The following is a 13,766-nucleotide window of genomic DNA, read 5'->3' on the forward strand; positions in this document are numbered from 1 at the left end:
ATGTACAATCCATCCTAAGAGTACAATCAATGGCTCCTGGTATAATCACATAGTTATAAATTTACCACCAAAATCAATGAGAATGTTAGCGATTCTCTCTTGATTCTTCCAAGGGAATGAGTAGGGAGGGGCTGGAACAAGAAGGCTGCCTAAGTAATTTCCAAGGATCATCATCCTGAGTCTCTCCAACACTCATCCTCTTTTCACTTCCCAAGACCAAATAGCACCAAAATGTACATTTTTTCCCCTCTCTCACACAGTTTTTTCCTTACTCCATTACCCAGTTTTGCTTAGAGTCCCTGATCCACTTGAATCATTGAGATTAAACCTGTAGTCCTAATAATCTGTTAAGGAATCCCCCCTCACTTCCAATATTCTATCCCAAAGGAATGTACAAACAACAGCCATCCTCAAGCACCTCATTATGTGTTTCTCACACACTCCTTTCCCCACTTTCGGTTACATCCATTGCACAAGCACATTTAAAGGTAGTTCTTGGCCATACCATTATGTAATAATAAATAAATTAAAAGTGATTACAAACCAAAGAAGTGTAAGCTTGGTGATATGTTTCATGAGGAACTTATCAAAAGAGCATATTAGTTTTCCCACTCTTTCATGAGAAGAAATGAATGAAAGGTTGTTTCATTCACCCTGATCTTCTGGAACTCTAGTCTACCTACCCTTTTCACCACACTTCTTTGAATAGCATGAATACATGCAGGCAGCAGCATCAGATCTGGCAACAAGCACTTAGTACACTCAACTGATCAGTTGGCACAGTTTTTATCACCACGCTTTATCACCATCCTCGTTTTGGTCTCCCCCAGTCACTCAAATGTGAAATCTGTAGATGTTTGTGCCCTAACTCCCTGCCTCTTACCTCATTTCTAAATCTGTTTCTAGCATTGTTGACTCTTCCTTTAAAACATTTCCTATTTCAATCCATACTTCTCTGTTCCCAAAACTGGGAAGTTTAAATTGCTAAAATCACTTTGGGGAATACTTTAGCACTATCTAATAAGGATGAAGATGCACAAGCCTTGTGACCACAATTTCATTCTTGACCATAGGCACCAGAGACATACAAAGATGTACATAGTTGCAATGTTTATAACAGCAAAAAGCTGAAGATAACACAAATGTCCATCCAAGGGAAAATGGATTAATAAATTATAGTATATTCATACAATAGAATAATATACAATGGTGAAAATTAAGGAACTATTGGTGAATGAATCAACATGGTCAATCCTTAGAAACATAAGATTAAGTAGAAAAAAGCAGTCATGGGAAAATAAATACATTCGTATGATACCATATACAGAAAATTAAAAAACAAACAGGAACTTCCAGGGAAGATGATGGAGAAGGGAGCTTCAGGACTCACTCCTTCAGAATGGCTAGTGGACAGGCAGGAACTCTCTGAAACAACAGTTTGGGGGCTCCAGAGGCCAGGAGAGCACTGCACAGATCCAGGGAAGAGTGGGAAGAAGGGGATGAGAAACTGGTAAAGAACTCTCAATAGCTCTCTCCTCAGCAGTTGCGGGTGCCCATCCCCTACTCTCCAGGTGGGCCAGTCCCTGGGGTGTATTCCCTAGCTGACTACTGTGGATGGAGAGGGATGTGGAAGTTGTCTTTCCCAAGAAAATGGAGGAGGGAGGCATGGCTGAGCACCGATCATGGCTTTTGATCAGCAAATTCAGATCGTAGGGGTCCCGACTCTGAGCTATTTCAGCCCTGGACAGGGAGGGCTGTGACATGGTTTCAACCCCACCCCCAACACGGGTGGAGGCAGTAGAGTTTTAAAGACTCGGGGCCTCCTAAGGGCTGCCAAGAATAGTTTGCCGAAGGGCACCATCTGCTGGGAAGGCCAGGAAAAGTGCAGTTTGGGGGAATCATCAAACAGACTTGATGGTATTTTTCACGATCCTATCCCCAGGGCTCGTTGTAGCTGATCTGTGACCCCTTTGTGGTCCCCGGGCCCTGTTGTGGCTGGGAAATACTAACTTGGGAAAGTCCTCTCCAGGGTGACCCTCCTCCCAGAATGTGAGCATAAAGTTAGATATACTGACCAATGGAATTGAATTGAAAGTTCATAAGTAGACAGACCCTCACCTCTATGGCCAATTGATTTTTGACAATGCTGCCAAGTTCCCTCAACTGGGATAGAACAGTCTCTTCAACAAATGGTTCTGGGAGAACTGGATATCCATATGCAAAAGAATGAAAGAGTACCCCTATCTGACACCTTATACAAAAACTAACTCAAAATGGATCAAAGATCTAAATATAAGAATCAGGACCATAAAACTCCTAGAAGAAAACGTAGGGAAGCATCTTCAAGATCTAGTGATAGGCAGTAATTTCTTAGACCTTATAGTCAAGCACAAGCAAAAAGACAAAAAATAGATAAATGGGACCTCATCAAAATCAAAAACTTCTGTGCTTCAAAGGACTTTTCAAGAAAGTAAAAAGGCAATCTATTCAGTGGGAGAAAATATTTGGAAACCACATATCTGATAAAGTTTTAATATCCAGAATGTATAAAGAAATCCTACAATCAACAATAAAAAGACAAACAACCTGTTTTGGTTTGCTAAAACTGATGAAATGCAATATACCAGAAATGGACTGGCTTTTAACAATAAGGATTTATTAGCTTACAACTTTACAATCCTAAGACTGTGAAAATGTCCAAATTGAGGCGTTAACGGGATGATACGTTCTCTGAAAACCAGTTACTGGAAAGCTTGGGCTCCTCTGTCAGATAGCAAGGCATATGGCGACATCTGCTGGTCCTTCTCTCCTGGGTCATTGCTTCCAGCTTCTAGTTTCAGCGGCTTCCTCTCCCAGCTTCTGTGGGTGTGTCCTTGTCTCTCAGCTTTTCTGGGGCTTATTCCGTGAGCTTCTCTGGGTTTTCTGTGTGTCCTTTATCCTCTTATAAAGGACTACAGTAAAAGGATTAAGACCTCTCTTGAATGAGGTGTGTCATATCTCAACTGAAATAACCTAATCAAAATAAGCCTATACCCACAGGAATGGATTAAAAGAACATGATCCTTTCTGGGTTACATACAGCTTAAAAACTACCATAAAACCTAATTTTAAAAATGGGCAAAGGACTTAAACAGACATTTTTCCAAAGAGGAAATAAAAATGGTTAAAAAGAACATGAAAAGATGCTTAACATCACTAGCTGTTAGGGAAATGCAAATCAAAACCATAATGAGATCTCATTTCACACTTACTAGAATGGCCACTATTGAAAAAATAGAAAAATACAAGTGTTGGAGAGGATGTGGAGAAATAGGAACTCTCATTCACTGCTGGTAGGAATGTAAAATGGTGCAACCACTGTGGAAGACAGTTAGGCAGTTCCTCAGGAAGCAAAGTGTAGAATTACCATGTGATCTGGCAATCCCACTATTAAATATATACCCAGAAGAACTGAAAGTAGGGACTTGAACAGACACATGCACACTGACATTCATAGCAGCATTATTCACAGTTGCCAAAAGATGGAAGCAACCCAGGTGCCCATCAACTGATGAATGGATAAACAAAATGTGGTGTGTGTGTGTGCGTGTGTGTGTATACTAAATATTATTCATCTGTAAGACAGAATGAAGTCCTGATGCATGCAACAATGTGGATGAAACTTGAGGACATTATATGAGTGAAATAAACCAGACATAAAACAACAAATATTGTATAAACTCACTGATATGAACTCATTATAATAAGCAAACTCAGAGTTAGAATCTAGAATATAGGGTACCAGGAGATAGAATAGGGGTAGAGAATGGAGAGCTGATGCTTAAATTGTGCAGAATTTCTATTTAGGTTGATTATAAATGCCTGAAAATGGACAGTGGTGATGACAGCACATTATTGTGAGTATAATTAACAGTGCTGAATTATGTTTGTGAATGTGGTTGAAAGGGGAAGTTTTGGGTGGTGTATGTTATGAGAAGGAAACTTAGGATATAAAACAGGACAATGTTGTGTTTAGTAGTATAAATGTAAGAATGTTCTTTCATGAATTATAACAAATTATAAAGACTTAATAATAGGGTGGTATATGGGAAAAGTACACCCAATATAACTATGGACTATAGTTTACAGTAATATTTTAATATGCTTTTATCAGTTGTGACAAAGGTACTATACCAATGCAAAGTTTCAACGTTTTGGGGGTATATGGGAATGTTGTATTTTTTACATGACTTTTCTATAAACCTACAACTTCTCTAATTAAAGAAAGCACAATAATTTAAACATAAATAAACATTATGCTAAGTGAAAGAAACCAGACACAAATTACTACAATTGTATGATTCAATTTATGTAAAATGTAAATATAAATACATTTATAGAGTCAGAATTAGACTAGTGGTTAAGTAAAGCTGGGGAAGGATAGAGGGATTGAGAGACGACTGCTAAGTGGAATGGGGTTTTCCTTTTGGAGTAATGAAAATGTTCTAAAATTGATTGTGGTGATGAATGCACAACTCTGTGTTTATAATGAAAGCCAGTGATTGTACACTTTGGATGAATAGTATGGTATGTGAATATATCTCAATAAAACTGCTTTTAAAAAACAAACAAAACTGAACACGCTGTTTAAAGATATATGTCTAGGAAGAAAAGAAATTATGGATGCAAAATTAAAGCTAGTGGTTACCCTGGGGGTGTTGGGTAAAAGGAGGGAAGAAGGGAAATGCGATTGTTCAAAAGCTTCTGGGAAGCTTCAGTGGTATTGCTACTATTCTATTTCTTTGGTTGGGTTGTGGGTTAATAGATACTCATTTTATTATTTTACATTATAATATGTGTTATATATATACCATATATTTGACAATACAAAAGTTTAAAAAGAAAGGAAGGTAAGGAGAGTTCCCTCGTACCTTCATTTACCACTCCAATGCAGAGCCAAGTACTCATCCTTAATGACTGTGCATCAGGGACTAAGGCCGCTCTGGAAAGGGCTAAGAGAAGTCCCAGTACTTCCCAACATTCTTTGTGTATATCATGGTGGCGGGTGATGTAACCAGTCCATCACTCCAGACGTGCCTCCAATTATCAGTCATGGTTGTGGCCAACCTCTCGGGCAGCAGAACATGCTGGTGGGGAAGATGGCGGGAAGGCTGGGCCCACTGCCACACCTACTGTGTTTACACATTTAAAAATTTTCCTTCTCTTCTAGTTATTTTGAAAAAAAATGCTGCTGTGAAAATTGTTGATAGCTCTCTTGATAAATCTGGGTGCGTTTCCAATTTTTTGCTCATGTGCCCCAAAAGAATTTGGAAAAACTGTGTACCTACTCATATCCTTTATGTTGACATCTAATAATTTTATTAAATAAAATCGCTGAAAAATACATAATTTTCAAATAGTTGCAAAGAATATGACTCCAACATTTTGCAAATATTGACAGTTTAAAATTAAACTCTGGCTTTTTAAATGTAAGATTTTCTTTAGCATTCAGAAACTATACATCTTTCCTTTTTCTTCTTCAACTTATACTTCTGTCATACTGCCCTCACAGAAGTTTATCCTAATGTAGTAAATGTTTATCCTTTAAGTACTTTTATTACTCTATCATATTTCTCTGCCATAAAATATATACATAAATTAAAAATTTTTAATTTGTTCCATTTTCTGTGACCAGAAAGTTCTAAAGGTTAGAATATTTTTCTTCCAAAGTATGAGAATTAATATTAGTAGAAAAATGATTTTTAAAAACAGAAACATTTTAATTTTGATAAATTGTTAAAGATCAGTAAAATTTCTTTGGTAATGTGTCTCTAAATGAGACAAATGGAGATTTAAAAAAATTAGTTATGTATCCATTGGGCTATGAGAGTTCACTCCTGCAGGCCTGGAATTAGCCTGAGCTGTTTTACTAAAATAATCAATGTGCTTGCATAGCACAAGGCTTGAAACAATGATTAATGATGTTGCTTTGTAACCATGAGTCTGAGGAGTTTTCGGGGAATTTGTACCAGCTTGTCAGCACTATTTATTGACACCAGTGAAACTGATGATTTGCATCATCCTAAACTCCCAGAGGACTCTGCCTTTAGGAATGTTATGTAGCAAGACAATGCTGACACAATCATTAAGGCATAAGAAACACTGCCTGAGACCGCGTTTTGGCCCCCATTCCAAGGTATTCTATACATAGGTTGGTGGTTCCTGATCCAAGAGAGAACATGTGTCTTTGCATAGCACTTACAGAATAAAACCTGACCTCTCCAGACTCTTCGCAGTGAGAAACCCTTTGGTTATGATGCTTATTCTTACTTTAATGCTGTTTTTATATTGTATCCTATTCCTACAGAAAGCTGTAGATTTGGATCCTGCGAGTCTTAGCATTTGAACCCTATCTGTCACTGTAGTCCAATTGAAGTCAGAAGTGGAATTGTTTAGCTGACGCCGCAGCTCATTCTTTACTAAAATTGTGGCTAAGGCTTTGTTTAGAAAGCAGAAATACGTATCCGATGAAGGGGGTGAAAGTAAACTAGTGATGCCAGGGTGGAGGCCAAACCACCCCTGGTTTGAAGTAGCATAGACTTTGAAATTGATTACTGATAGTAAAACTCCAGCAGACTATGGGAACACTAGAACCTGAACCTCAGGAGTTAACAAAGTGGATTAAAAGAAAACTATGTATCCTCTTTTGGCTAGTTGGCTAAAAATTCAGTTCTGTGGTTGTTGCTTTCAGCACTAGCAAAAAACTCTTTTAGGCCTATTGGATGAAGGAGCCCCGTACACATTACTGCTTCAGCCTGCTAATGAGCCCCTCGGAAGTGATAGATTTAATTTAGGGGGACATGGGATGGGATGCTATGGGGAAGGAATAAAGATTAAAGTCTGGTTAAAAATGGGAGAGTATGAAAAAATATATATACTGTGGTGGTGTTTCCCTTACCTTAATATATAATTGGTATGGATATAATCTCTGAATGGCAATTCCTCACCCTACTGGGTAAGATGAATTTCATTGGACCGAGCTTCTACCTATTCAGTCAGCAGGTGAAGCTCCAACCAGAGGACTTTGGATCACTGTAAATGTTGCTAAGTGGGCTACACCTGTGAGACCAATTACAACTAAACAGAATTCAATTGGATGATGGAGGGCAAGACGCCATGGAAGTAAGGGGTTATTCAGTGAAAAAAAGTTGGGTCATTTTGTATATCACCATAAGCAGCTCTCTAGTGCGCTCTTATTAAAAGGACTCCTGAGGATTTTAGATCAAGGAGCAGCATCTCTGACCTTGAACACTGCTGAGTGAAGGGAAATGTTGGAGCTCTCAGTTGTCTGCTCCCCTTGCATGGGTAGCTCGGAGGGGAGCCTCTAGCTTAACTGAATTAGTTAAGGGAGATGTCCGGTCAGACTTACACAGAGAAGGACAATTGCTCTGTCCCTCCCTTGTCCTGTAAATGGTCAGTGCCTACTGAAGCTGCAGAAATGCTGCAGGTGAAGGCAGTCTTGGACCAGCTATGTATCAGCATAAACAAGCTCCCTAATGAGATGCTCTTTGATGACAGGCACCCTGGCAGCATGCACACCCTATGTGACTGACTTTGGAACCTCAGTAGGATATAAAAGAGGCAGTTTCAGATCTCTTATCCCAGATTTCTCATGTGGCACTTAAAATAATGAAATGGTTAGGGCTTTACAAAAGAAAGGGAAATCAAAATATGAAAGGGGGCACTAATTTAGGCCCAATCATATTCAGGCCCTCTTTAGAGGTTAATTAAAAATGGCATCAAAGCGAGACGCGGGAACCTCGGAAGGCGCCGGGCTCTGCCTTCGCTTCTCGGGAAAAGGGCTCGTGCAGCACCGCCGGCCTCTTCAAAAATGGCGCCCCCCGGAGCCCTTTGTGACTTCGCTCCTCTCCCCGCGGCGAGGGCTCCGGGCGCTGTGGGGGTGGCGCCAGAAACCGCTTTCTCTTCAGCCCGTGAACTGTCCTTTAAGAGAGATGAAATTAAGAGATGCTCATAGAGAAAAGTCCTGGAGAAGCTAAGGGAGGACCCACAGAAGCTCAGATGAAGGCACAGGAACCAAAAGCTGAAAGCCACGAAACCCGGGAGCAAAGGCCCAGCAGACTCCAGCCGTGTGTCTTCCCATGAGATGGAGGTGTCCCGGACGCCAGCGGCCTGTCTTCAGAGTCCAGGAGACCTACAATATCAGACGGAGGCTGCTTCATTAGCTCAGTTTATCAGCTTGAGTCTAGACGGAAGATGACATGTAATGGAACCACAGCTGACCCATGGTGGATATTAAGGCGCTGACTGTAAGCCACACACAGACATCCATATTACCTGGCTTGTATTTTGGAACAGCCTAAGAATCACTTGTAGGACCTTCATCAAACCCTTTTTTTGAAAGCTCTGGGAGTTCGCAAGATGTGCTTCAAGGCAACATACAATAATCCTATAAAAGCACTTAATAACTGCTTGGTATTAGCAATTGCACATACAAATCCCTTTCCTATCACCCCTGACTATGGCTATGACATACGATTTTCAGGTGGCATCTCCTTAGTGACCCTGTGGACTGTGTGCTGCAATTTGGACCAAGTATTGTTTTGTGTCCTCTCTCGTCCGAGCGCAAGCCGGGCGACACCAGGAGCAGCCCATCCGAAGGAAAACCGGGATTTAGCTAGGACAGCGGGACAGGACCGGGAGAGGGTGGGGGCGGGGCGACCTCGAGGCCCCGCCTCCCGCGCCCCGCCCTGCCCGGTCGCCATGTTGTTCCCCGGGAGCTGGATGGGAGCAGCTGGAGCTCCAGCCCGGCAGCAGAGTCGCGCCTCTCGCCCCCTCCCGGATCCTCTCTGTTTCCCCAGCGCCCCCAGACGGGCCGGCCCGGAGCGCCCGGGGTGTCCTCCGAGTGGCCGCGAGGGTTCTGGAATCAAAGGTCTTGTGATAAACAATGGCAGGAAAATCATCGCTTTTTAAAGTAATTCTCCTTGGAGATGGTGGCGTTGGGAAGAGTTCTCTTGTGAACAGATATGTAACTAATAAATTTGATACCCAGCTCTTCCACACAATAGGTGTGGAATTTTTAAACAAAGATTTGGAGGTGGATGGACATTTTGTTACCATGCAGATTTGGGACACAGCTGGTCAAGAGCGATTCAGAAGCCTGAGGACGCCTTTTTACAGAGGTTCTGACTGTTGCCTGCTTACTTTTAGTGTTGATGATTCTCAAAGTTTCCAGAACTTGAGTAACTGGAAGAAAGAATTTATCTATTATGCAGATGTGAAAGAGCCTGACAGCTTTCCTTTTGTGATTTTGGGTAACAAGGTTGACATAAGTGAACGGCAAGTGTCTGCAGAAGAAGCCCAAGCCTGGTGCAGGGACAACGGCAACTATCCTTACTTCGAAACAAGTGCGAAAGATGCCACTAATGTCGCAGCAGCCTTTGAGGAAGCAGTTCGAAGAGTTCTTGCTACTGAGGATAAGTCAGATCACTTGATTCAGACAGACACGGTCAATCTGCACCGAAAGCCCAAGCCTAACTCATCTTGCTGTTGATTGTTCCGGAGATTGCTGGTGCATTCTAACCAACTCACACATACACACAAATTAAATATAAGGGTGGATAGGAGAATTAGGGTTTGCAACAATGTGTCTTCTACTACTAAAATGAAACTAATGTATATTGCTGCTTCCTTAGTGGGTGGGTGAAGGGACACATTCACTCTGGGAGGAATCTAGCACCTGACATTTACAAATTGTAAAATTGTCTAATAATGTTTCTTTAATTTAAATATGTAAGATACAGAGCTAATAAGTGAAGTTACCAAGACTTTAATTATAATTAAAACAAAAAACTTGAATATTCTAGAAGTTGGGTGGTTTTTTCCAGGAAAATGGGGAGCTACTTTTTGTATGTGTATATTTTTATGTAATTAGCATTCCATTCTTGGTTCAGGGAAAAAGTTTCCTAAAGCAATAATGTTAGATATTAAAGACTAAAATCTAATGCAAAAAAAAAAAAAAAAAAAAAAAAAAGGCATCAAAAGAGGAGAAATTGATGGAGCCTCCACCAAAAGCTTGATGGAATTTTATAGGACACAATGATTCTATACCCACAACTGCCTCTACTCAATCTTCCCAGAATGTAAAAATCTCAAGACAAGATATGCTCAATGTATCTGAGCTTAGAGAAATTCCAGAAAGAAAAAGGTTCCAATGAGCCTCAAGCATCAGAGGCAAAAATACCCACTTTTAATATTAAGGCAATGATAGAGGAAGAAGACTGACATGAAGGCCAGGGTCCCTTGCCCCAACCCCCAGTAGGAGACCCAAAGCCTTTTACAAAGATGAGGATAAAAAAAGGCTAGGATGGAGGGGAAAAAACTCTTTTAGGCCTATTGGATGAAGGAGCCCCATGCACATTACTGCTTCAGCCTGCTAATGAGCCCCTTGGAGGTGATAGATTTAATTCAGGGGGACATGGGATGCTATGGGGAAGGAATAAAGATTAAAATCTGGTTAAAAATTGGAGTGTATGATAAAAAATATATATACTGTGGTGGCTTTTCCCTTACCTTAATATATAGTTGGTATGGATATAATCTCTGAATGGAAGTTTCCTGGGTAAAAAGAAAAACAGAAATAACTTGTAGATCACTTTTTGTACAGTATTCTTGGACATCCAAAATGGGAGCCTTTAGGGCTACCTAAGTCAATGCAAATAGTAAATTTGAAACAATATCAGAAGGCAACAAGAAATTACTTCACTAATTAAGGAAATGTTAGTTGCATGGATATTGGTGTCCACAAACTCAATGTGTAATAGCACAATGTGTTCAATAAGGAAGGCTGATATTTCAAGGATACCAACAGTAGATGTGCCGGTTTGGATATATTATGTCCCCAACCAAAATCCATGATCTTTAATCCAATCTTGTGGGATATTGGGATTAGATTGTTTCAATGGAGATGTAACTCACCCAACTATAGGTGAAACTTTTGATTAGATTGTTTCCATGGAGGCACGGCCGCACCCATTCAGCATGGGTCTTGATCAGTTTACTGGAGTCCTTTAAAAACTCTGGCACAGACCCAGATGTTTGCTGGCTTAGCTCAGAGATGTTTGGACTTGCAGACCCCTGACATTGACTGATGCTTATACATTTTGGAAAACACCATTTGAAATGCAAACTGGGAGCAAGCAAACACCAGCCACGTGCCTTCCCAGCTAACAGGTTTTCTGGATACCAATGTTCTTTCTCCAGTGAAGGTATACTCATTTTTATGCCTTGGTTTGGACACTTTTATGGTTGTAGAACTGTAAATTTCTGCCAAATAAACCCCCTTTATAAAAGCCAATCCATTTCTGGTATTTTGCATGACGGCAGCATTAGCAAACCGGAACAGTAGACCATAGGAGAAACAATAGAACAGTATTCCCAATAGCCTCACCAGTCCCTGATATGGTCCAGACTATTCAACTGATGCAACAAGCTAAAGGTGACTGGTACTCTGCAATTAATCTGTCTAATGCATTTTTCTTAATATCAATCACCAAGGAGAATCAACTTGTATTTGTGTGGAATGACCACCAATATACATTTACCATATTACCTCAAACTCTCCCACATATTTTCACTATCTGTTGAGGTGAGACCTACATATAATCTAACTGGGCCATGTTCTAAAACATTATATTGATGATATTACGATTATCCCTGAAACTGAAGATCAAGCTGAAAGCAGTATTACCAAATCTTAAATTCTAAGGTCTTAAACCATATATCTAATTGGGGATGATTGCTAAACTCTAGGACCCCATACAGACTGAAGTTTTGGGAGTTTACATGTGCTGGAATGACCTATAACATACCCTTCCCCCTGTTGACTTAAAAAAAAAATATATATATATATATACACATACATATATACATATATGTATGTGTATAAATATATGTACCTGTCTATACCAGTGGCCAAAGCAGATGTCACTGGTGAACAATTAATAAGGCCCAATTGATACTTAAAAATACTAAGATAAGGCAATGGGCATAGCATTGTTTTGAGCATTCAGACAAAAGAGACCCTGAGTTCAGCTCCAACTCTGAGGAAGCTCCCCCTTTGACACTGAGTGGAAAATTTCCTTCCTGGGAGTCCCCTTCCCTCAAATTACCAGGCAGCCTCACTCAGCCTTATTGGCAAGGCTGATACTAGCCAGAGGCTGTGGACAGACTGGGGCCATTGGCAGGATGTAAGGGGGACTCACATCAGAGTCACAGATCCTGGCTTATCAGGCCCAGGCGACCATCCTACCAGGGGCCACTGGAGAGCCCTGGCCTGCTACTTCTGGAATGTCAAAGGCCCAGTTCCCTGCTCTCTTGGGAGTTGTGACTGTTGGAACAATTCTTATTAAACAGCTACCCCTAGTGGTGGTACCTTTTGCTATTCCTTTCCCCACTATAGGTATTTATGCTTCAGCATGTCCCCTGAAATAAGCTCAAATCTTTGGCTCCTTTGGTAGGCCATGCCAAATGGGACCCCTGTGGAATTGCCCCTGCCAATCAAAGTGCTAAAAGCTGCAATATCGCCTAGAACAAGATGCTGTGGGGCTTCAGCCGATAATCCAAGATCTCCTTGTCAAAGGAGTCATTCATTATATCTACCATCCCCCCATACAATAGCCCTTGTTGGCCAGTTCTTAAAGTTTCCACCAATGAAGGACAATCAACCATCAGTTATATCAACCTTGATGCACAAGTCCTACCAATCAAAGCTCCTATTCCTAACATCATCCAATTAATAAAATATATACACAGGAGCATGGCTAATTGTTTTGCTGTGACTGACTTGGCCAACATATTTTACTCAGTGCTAATAGCAAAAAAAAAAAAATTTAAAGAAAAATCTTTTCCATTACCAGGAGAACCTTAACAAATACTCTTTCAAAAAATCTGCTTAATCCTGGCAATATATAGATAACATAAGATTAGGGGGTGACTCTAAAGAGGGCCTGCAAGAGGACCTAGCCACACTCACAAATCATTTACAAAACTGAGGCTGGACAGTAGCACTCCATTAAATACAAGGGCCATCAAACTCTGTCAAAGTCCTGGGCATCATCTGGCCCTCTAAGGGCAGACAAATTCCCATCACCATCAAACCCAAGCCCACCTCAGACACTAAGACACACACAGACTTAGAATCATTCATGTTCTGGAGGTAACACATCCCACACATCTCACTCTCATTACAGCCCATATACAAAATCACATCTACATCTGCTGCTTTCTACTGGGGACAATCCCAACAATATGCCTTAGAAATGGCACAATAGGCCATTTCGCATGCCATGTCCCTTGTCACACTGGGAGTAGATTTTAGATCAGAGGCCTTGGCTCCCTCTAAATATGCCCCTTGGAGTCCTTGGATCAAGCATGGCAAATCCTGGCTGCTTCTAAAAACGGAAGTGCTTCCAGGGCTACAACTGGTCAGCCCATGCATACAAAGTCCCATAATGCCATAGGTGAGAGAAATTTCCCATCAGGAGTTCAGCACAGCCACTGAAACCTTGCTGGTAAAATGGAAATGGTACCTACAGGAGAGGGCTGAACCTGACACACAGGGTCTTTCCAAATTACAGGAGGATGTGGCTTCCCCATGCTCAGCTCCTTGCCTAAAGATCTTGAGATGCTAGCAGTAGCATCCCCATTGCCCCCTCCTCTGGCCAAGTGGGGAGCCCCGTGAGACCAACTGTCTGCCATGGAAAGGGAGT

General features: G+C 41.0%; 1 protein-coding gene across 1 annotated transcript; it reads left to right on the forward strand.

Moving 5' to 3' along the window:
* The first annotated feature begins 8,670 nt into the window (after positions 1-8,670).
* Positions 8,671-9,862, forward strand: LOC119534880 (ras-related protein Rab-9A). The gene has a single exon (XM_037837432.1). The coding sequence runs from the start codon at positions 8,945-8,947 to the stop codon at positions 9,548-9,550; it is 606 nt and encodes a 201-aa protein (XP_037693360.1). The 5' UTR covers positions 8,671-8,944; the 3' UTR covers positions 9,551-9,862.
* The last annotated feature ends 3,904 nt before the right edge of the window (positions 9,863-13,766 follow it).

This window comes from Choloepus didactylus, chromosome 5 (assembly GCF_015220235.1).
Source record: "Choloepus didactylus isolate mChoDid1 chromosome 5, mChoDid1.pri, whole genome shotgun sequence".
NCBI lineage: Eukaryota > Metazoa > Chordata > Mammalia > Pilosa > Megalonychidae > Choloepus > Choloepus didactylus.